General features: G+C 46.4%; 1 protein-coding gene across 1 annotated transcript in view; it reads right to left on the reverse strand.

Moving 5' to 3' along the window:
- Positions 1–3,009, reverse strand: part of LOC115027725 (AT-rich interactive domain-containing protein 1B-like) — a 42,101-nt gene extending 39,092 nt beyond the window's left edge. The window contains exon 1 of the mRNA XM_029461202.1: positions 1,450–3,009. Within this exon, the coding sequence (XP_029317062.1) occupies positions 1,450–2,712 (1,263 nt within the window). The 5' untranslated portion in view covers positions 2,713–3,009. The remainder of the gene's footprint in view (positions 1–1,449) is intronic.
- Between the last annotated feature and the right edge of the window lie 5,540 nt (positions 3,010–8,549).

The following is an 8,549-nucleotide window of genomic DNA, read 5'->3' on the forward strand; positions in this document are numbered from 1 at the left end:
ACTAGGGATCCTTAAGTGCAGTCCCCAAAAACAGAGGGAGGAATACTTGAATAATCAGTAACACTTTCTTCCCTCCCTCAACTGTTACCCATGCCCATGCCCTTGAGCATGGTATTTAACCCCCAGTGGCCACAGTGGCTAACAGAAGTCTGTTTGCAGGTGTTGTTGTGAATAATACAGATAAAGTTACTTTTTCCTTATATTTCAAAATGTCAATGCACAAACAATTATATAATGTATTAACATCCCATGTTTAAGACAGCCGACATGTGTTGGACAATTTCTCTAAATTATGATTGAAATTATAATTTTTTCAAATAACAAAAAGAACGGGACAATTCTCAACATAAAATAAGTAATTCAAGATTATAACTCCACATGAAGACACATTATTTCCTTTTTGACATTTTGAGCTGACATTGCAGTGTTTTTATACATCTTTTCAGTGTGGAAAAAATGATGGGAATCATTATCTGGAGCAGCATAAACCTTCATAAAACTTCAATTATTGCGTTGGACGGCGTCCAAGTCTGGAGTATTCCCATAAGACGTGAATGCAGCATCAATACAGCGCCATGGCCAAGGATCCCTGCAAGAATCCTCCTTTTTTTCTGAGTGCAGTCTGCCCAGCGGGGCCACAGGGAGCCAATCAGATGGCAGACTGGGTGTCAACTGTGAGCTGGGAGTACGGAGAGCTTTTAGCCAGTTTACCTCCACTATTTAAATCCCAAACTGCATGGGAATAACCGAGGCGCACAGAAGCGCTCCAGCTCGACACGGAGCGCGCGGAGAGGGACAGACGATCGTTGCACGGCCGCGGTGTCCGTTTCATTTTCCGAATCAGATAAACACGAAGAGATGAGAAATATTACAGAACGTTGTCGTTTATAATGATCATTCATGTAGATGTTCTACAGGGATATTTTTACTTTGTTCGGCGAGCACCTCGAACACAACACGTCCTCTAAACGGGGCGTTTCGCAACGTGTCTGACACCACGTCGGCAGAGAGGTGAATCTGCCTAACATGAATGTTGCCTCGGATAAAAATAAAATAAAATGAGAGAGTATACAACAAGAATATGAACTATATACATGTGAGGATGGAAACACAGCCTCTGATTAAGTCTATCAATTAGTATAGGCTCATTAAATAGCCTAATCAATTAAGCTAATTTTAAAAAAATAAATTTTTGCTACAAGGGTTTCTTCCCTTTTTGTGTCACACTTTTCCAAAAGTCTTTTAAATTATGCACATGTAATGGCCTTCTGCATAAAATCCCCTTGATATAAATATGAAGGTAATGTTCCTATATTTAACTCACAAACTTCAACACTCTCGTCCACACATATTGTCCAAGACACAGCATTTGTGGTCAAGACACACACAACACCTTGTAATTATGAGTGACACACCAGCGCTGAGAAAACAAAGTTTCCAAAAACTTACCTGCGCCCTGCCGAGGCCTTGCCCTCCGTTGCCTGGACTCATTTGTGGGTGGTTTCTTTGCTGCCCTCCCCAGCCGTGGGCCGAGTTGGCACCGTACTGGGCCCCCACGTCTTTCCCTAGGCCCATGCCGGCTTGCTGCTGCGCCGGGGAGCCGCTGTAGTCTTGATATGCACCGCCATAGCCCCGCATCATGGGGCTGGGGGACGTCAGCAGTTGGTTGAGTGTCGGGGTGGCCCCTGAGGGATGCTGCTGCTGTTGCTGCTGCGGCTGCTGCTGCTGCTGAGTTTGTCCTGGGAACCTCTGAAAGCCACCCGAAGCAGCTCCCAGTGGAGACTTGCCGTGGCTTGCTGAGGAGTTGCTGCCCATCATCATGTTCCCAGGTTGTCGGCATCCAGTGGGGCCCATCATCCCGTAGGCCCCACCGCCGTAGCCCGCCCGGTACCCCGGGTACTGATTGTACTGGTTGTTCTGGTACCCTGCTTCGTGGGAGTTCTCCATGCTGTTATGTGCCGAGGAGTGCGTTATCCCCATCCCACTGCTCTGCTGCTGATGTCCGCCATGTTGCTCATAAGAGGGCCTTGGAGTGTAATAGTTGTTATTAAACTCAGAGTTGTTACTAGTTGGTCCCAAGTTAGAGTGTTCATACCTGGTACCCATCATCCTCTCCGCGGGTTTACAGATGAGGTCCCCCTCACCTTTTCCTGGCATGTGCTGCTGCTGTGGCTCCCCCTGGCCCCCCAACAGGTTCTCTTTGCCGCCATGGTGCTGGTGATCCATACCCCTGTCCCCACGGGGCCCCTGACCGTTGTTATTGGCGGTGTTGTTACTTTGGATCTGTCGCTGCTGATGTGGCGCAAATTGGCCGAATTGCGGCGGCGGCTGCTGCGGCGGCGGCGGTTGAGACTGAGGGGGATCTCCGCTCCCCACACATTTCAGCTTGTGGTTCGCGATCAAACCCGTTTCCATCGAGGAAGTGGTTGAATTAGTCGAAGCCGAGGCGGACGTGAGGTTATTTCCATCCTTGTCGTGGCCGTCCGAAGCGTTGTGAGTCGTGGAAGTTGAATGAACCATGTTGAGCTCGTTTCGGCGGTGATGGTCTACATTATTCAGGGTCCCATCTCCGGCACCCAGCATCGGTCCTGTCCGCTGTACGGTCCCTGCTCCTCCTGATTTCCCCGAATTGAGCTCCGGACCCAAACCGCTGGCTAATTTCTTATTTTTGTTATTAGTTCTGGTCGGAGCCGATGCAACTTGCGCAGCCATGGTCACTCCAACATCTCAGCGCGCAGTGACAGCGAGCCCCGACCAGCCGTGCACACACAGAGAATAATACAAGAGGGAAGAAAAACACAAGCTGGGAGGAGAAAAATGTATTCGGTGGAAAAGCAAGCTTTGTTGTAGCGCTGGTGTTGCTGTGGTGGTGGTGAAACGGTGCGTCAGTGAGGCTTCATGTTGAAAGTTTCTCTGCCAGGTTTAAACGAAACTTTTTTTTCTTCCCCCCTCCGCCTCTCCTCCATCCCGGTTCTCGGTAATATGTAGCAGCGTCTCCCGGAGCCCTTGTGGCCCAGCATGGCATGAGAGAGAGCGGGCTCCACCAGCTTATCCACCTCCAGGGCTCCGGCGCGCCTCACATGGAAAATCCGGACTGGATCGAGCCATTACGCGCGATGCATTTTGATGTTTCTGTGTTTTACGATGCTTTGAAGGTTGATTTTACAACAAAAAACATAAATTGATGCCTGCAGTATTTTCACAATACATATATTTCCTCAATGTCATTAAACTATCGAGATTTATTTTATTAATCGCAGCTCAGACGGTCAAGGAATGACTCCTTCCATTAAGTTCAAAGTGCATATTACTTTTAAACAAACAGCAACCGTGGCAGATCGGGCATTTCCAATCCCCGCACGGACATTGCTCCTCCGGTCCACATGGATTCTTCAAATAAACCCACCAGCAGATGTTAAGTTTGCCCGAGCGAGTATCTCCACAATTATCCAGACCTGCTTTTCCCTCTTCCCACCCTCTCTGTCCCTCGGCTCAAGCCAGTTCTCTGCAGCTCTGACAGGAGTCGGACACGCAACCACAAGCTGTGCGCAATAATGTTGCCGTCAGAATAAGAATGCAATCACACTTTATAGCAGCTATAATGTTGTAATATCTGTACCACAGAGTTCATCCCCTATACACGCTCCGATCACTTCTATTCAGCTTGAAAGGAGTAATGTTCCCCTTCAACAAAGAACCACAGGCAATTGTGTAATAAGAGTGAAACCATGGAAATATCACTAACTATAAACTCTATATTATTATAGGGGACTAGTCAGGTGCCACAGCAGATAAAAATTGCCATTCAGTACAATTAGGTCACTATAAACTCAGTGTACATCTCCAAAGGAATGCAATATGAATATTATGAATATTAAAGCCATTCTTCATTAGGGTCCTATTTGAATAAAAGGCTACACTCTTTAATTTCCTTCATTGGATTTACTTTGTCAAAGAGGAGCCTGTCTGAAATGATAATGAAATATAAAAAATAAAAAGAAGAAAAAAAATCAACCCCAGGCTGCAGTGTAGGACCACACAAAACCAAAGTCTACAAGATATGCAATCCCATCAGTGGTATTCAAACATGAAATGTAAAATAGTGCTTAGTAAAGAAGCTGGGGTGTCTGTTGGGACTTGAATGAGCAGAGGGTCTGCTTTGATGAGATCAGATGCATTTGATCAACAGAGGGAGCTGTGGATGAAAGAGAGGGGAGAGGGGAGGGGTGGGAAGGGAAGGATTTGGGGATGAGAGTTGTGCTAAGGATGGCCATGATAATGATGATGACTGGTGGCGGTGGGAACAAAATGCAATGATGATGACAACGAAGATGTCAGTGGCGGAGGTAATGATGACCATAGTAATGGTGATGACTGGGTAGCGATGACCATATTTTTCTAACACCTAATTGTTGCTTCAGGTCACACAATGGGGAAATAAGGAGGCACAATTCACTCTGACTTATACTGTGTACAGTGTAAGCTAATTCACTCTGAAGCCATGTCCATGACAATGGGAAGACCCCTGCTGGAGATACAGTGTTAGTACAAGTTAGAGTAAAAAAAAAAAAAGGATGTATACAAATACAAGCAGAAACACACCTTCAGTAGGACTGAGAAATGAGGGTGAGGATAGGACAGCCTTATTATATAAATGAATGATATCACTACATGAAGAAAAACAAAATCCTATTATTATTATTATTGCAGCAAAAGGCTTAATCTCACTTTTCCAAATGGAAGCTCACTCAAAGGAGAATAAAAGTGAGTGACATCCCTGGAAACCTCTCCCAGCCGTTTGCCTTTATGAGCCCATATGGCAGAGAATAAAATCTATAACGTTATTATGGTCCAACTACAAAGTCTCTATGGTGCTCACCATTCACTCAGGCCCAGCCTATAGCATCAACAAGACCAGATGGCTATTTATGTATAGGACACCCCGAGAAGACATCACATTTACACCCTCCTTGTATGCAAGTGTGTGTGCGAGCGAAAAAATGTGTAGGTGACATTAAGTAACTGCTGTTGGTCTGTGTAGACGAAACGATATCTCCTTAAATGATCCATGAATTTCTTCATGTTAGGGATTCATCACTGGTTATGTGCACAAGCCTCATCCACACCCTTCCTGCTCTCTGTACTTTTGCACATGACGATTCTGGCTCCCATCAGTGTCCCAGATCAAAGCCTCGGCTCTGATCTCATCTAGAGCAACACTAAGGCTGACAGTGAGGGGACCTGGAGCATTAGCATATTCTATGATGGCGCCGGGCTTTTCAAGCCGTTGCCTCGGCTGCAGCTCTTGGTGCGCGCGCTGTGGCTTTGCAACTCTAATTTTCCTCTCTCGCTCATTAAAAAAAGCCCACTGTTCTCCTATTAATTCGCAGACACACGGATCTGTTTGAATGGCGAGGATGGGTGTATGTGTGTGTGTGTGTGCTGGGAGGAGGGAGGTGGTGGAGGGCAATGGCTCAGCGCATTTGCATTTATGTTTAATTTATAACCTTCAGGGGCCCCCTGATGCAGCAAGATTGAAACAATAACTCCAGACAAACATGGGGAAGAGAGTAGGAGGAGCCGGAGGAGGGTGGATGGAATTAAAAATATACAGATCTGGGATGGTATGTGCTTTGCATATGTGTGAGAGAGTCTTGTGTGCGTGCGTTGGTAAGGACGCTGTTACTGCGTGTGCATTTTTGTGAGTGTTCATTCGTGCATCTGCGTCAAGGTGGATCTGAAACACACATACAGAGAGAGAGAGAGAGAGAGAGAGAGAGAGATAGAGAGAGAGAGATAGAGAGAGAGAGAGAGAGAGAGAGAGAGAGAGAGAGAGAGAGAGAGAGAGAGAGAGAGAGAGAGGCAGAGGTCTCCAATCCACAAGGGGGATAACATGCCACGGTGAGTGTCTGTCAGAAGGAGAGCTGGAGTCTGTTCCGGGGGAGTCTGCAGGGATCTCCCCCTAGCAGCACAGAACAGCACAGCAGACAGCAGCAGCAGCACAAGCCTGGCCAGGCACAGAAAGTGGGTCAGCCCAAAACACACACAAACGCACAGATACACTCTCACACAGCTCAGACAGATGCAGCCCCGGTGTCACACTGTGGGTGTGTTTGAAAGAAAAAGGGAGAAAAGAGCGCGCAGAGAGAGAATGCATCGATGATGATGATGGTTTGTGTACGTGAGAGAGAGAGCATGGTAGTATATTTTGCATTAGTGGTGTTGACGGGGGGAGATTTGTTTAAGATGAGGGGTGGATGACTAAGGAGGAGGAGAAGGAGGGGTGTAGCCGAGACAAAAAAGCCAGCCAGCCATTCTGTGCACACCCTATGGAAGTGCATCAAATTGATCCATAGTCTTTTCATTTCAGGCTTGGGTAAATAACAGCATTTGCATTGATCAGTCTGCAAAACCAGGCAACGATGGGCTTGGGAGCAAACGGTATGTGCGTGTCTGGGTGTGTGTGTTCGTGTGGCTGCTAACAAAACACATCTCTTATTCCTTTCTGCTCCTTGCGGAGTCGAGGGCCTCACCAGAGCCCTACAAACAGCAATGATGGATAAAATGTTTTCAACAACACTTGAGAAGAGTGGATGCTATTGTGTCCGCCTGTATACTGAAACACAGAATCACAGAATTCCCAGGACGCTGCATGCTCTATTTATGTGTTATGAAAAACATGACTCAAAAGAAAAACGGAAAAACAGCTATGCTCTACTTTCACCGTCAGCTATCATGTGAAGTGTGAAGAGGAGGAAGGGGATGAGAGCGAGATGCAGACAGGGAGAGGCGAGTAGAGAAGAGTGATTTTCTTCATCCACAGATCCTATCCTGGAGGTGACAGGGGACTGGGCTCTCAGGAACCTCCCCCACCTTCTACCCCGCCCCCCCACCCCCCCATATCTCCATCCCCTTCTCCCCCCTCTGATGCCTGTCACTGCTCCTCTCCTTCCCTCCCTCCCTTCTCCTGACTGGAGGAGTGTGTGAAGTGTCCCCCGAGAGGCACAGACTCAAAGACGGTATTTACAAGATCCACACTGAGCCCACTTTTAACTGCCTGTGAAGAACTTCTCCCGCCGCCTTTGATGTGCAAACCTAATGGGGAAGAGCTCGCCGGCAGTCATTGCATATGTTAGCGAGGCAACGTGAGCTAATCCGCTAGCATTGCAAGGTAGACTTCATGCCGCTTGTAGTAAGTGAACACTTCAAATGCTGTATGGCTTTGGTGCATTGCTGCCCTTGGAAAAGTCCCGTTTGGCATTAGGACGCTGACGCGATGCATCGACTCTTACAGCTATTTAGTGGCACCAGCAGCAAAAGACGAGCACTTTGCTTATTTCACAGTGGACTTAGCATATTCATAAGTTGATATAGGAGCCTGTTGACCATCAAGACTATAGTTAAAAACTCCCTAGGACGTGCAAAATGTAAAACAAATGACACGATTATTCATCCAGTTTACAGTAAGTGCATTGCAAGGTTTTTATAGCCTAACACCCATTCTTTACTTGGATTTTTTCAAAAGTGGTACAATAAATCAGAGAGCTTTCTGATTCCCCTGCCACTTGACATTTCTACCGAGATGGGATGACTAACATCAACAAAGGAGTCAGCAGAGCGAGCTCTCCCACGTCGAAAAACCTGCTACACGCTAGTCTGTTTAAAGCAGTTTTTCTTTGTTCCGCTTTCTGGCATAAGTGGTCTTGAGGAATATGAACTGATGCGCATCAGAGAAACTGGCGCCCCCTGCCTTCTGTCAATTGAAAGGTAAAAGGTCAGATTTGGGGACTGTTATGCTCAATTAAACCACACACACACACACACACACACACACACACACACACACACACACACACACACACACACACACACACACACACACACATACACACACACACACAGTACGCAGAGATAAAACACTGACGCTCCGTCCAACTTAGTTTTGTCTTATAACAGTACAGAGAAGGAAGGCTTTCATAAAAAAACAGAAGCATTTGGAACGATTTTGAATTAGGCTAATTAGGTTTGTGTTTTGTTTGTTGTTCAGGAGGCATGATCAAAGTGATATTTCACCAATTTGTGTCAGCTCCGGAGGAGAGGAGGAAGAGTTTGGAGAACGCTGCCTATTAATCTCCGCAGGTTCAGCGTGCTGTGCGTTAGGGACGGTAATCAAAACAAGAGAATTATGAATAATGAAAAGTGTTGATCAGAAATGAAACAAAACAGGAGATTTGTGCTTTATTATTGGCTTGTTAGCAACAGGATTGGACTCTGTGGGTTTTTTTCATATTTTCCTGTTTTCCAGCTCTTTCAAGGGGGGCCTTAAATTTCAATGCATGCTCAATCCTCCTTGCTCAGCCTGAGTGGAAGAAAAAAAAATCAAAGGGATGTGGATGACTTGACCCAGGAGCTCAGAGTCTGAGAGCAACTGACTGTTTTGATCTTATCTAATATTTATGAATAACTTCCTTGATATTTCCTTCGCTCCATGAAGCCGTTCGCTTTTACAGTGTTACACAATGATGTCTTAGAGGGGCGATGACGGAGAT

Source organism: Cottoperca gobio, chromosome 22 (assembly GCF_900634415.1).
Source record: "Cottoperca gobio chromosome 22, fCotGob3.1, whole genome shotgun sequence".
Classification (NCBI taxonomy): Eukaryota; Metazoa; Chordata; class Actinopteri; order Perciformes; family Bovichtidae; genus Cottoperca; species Cottoperca gobio.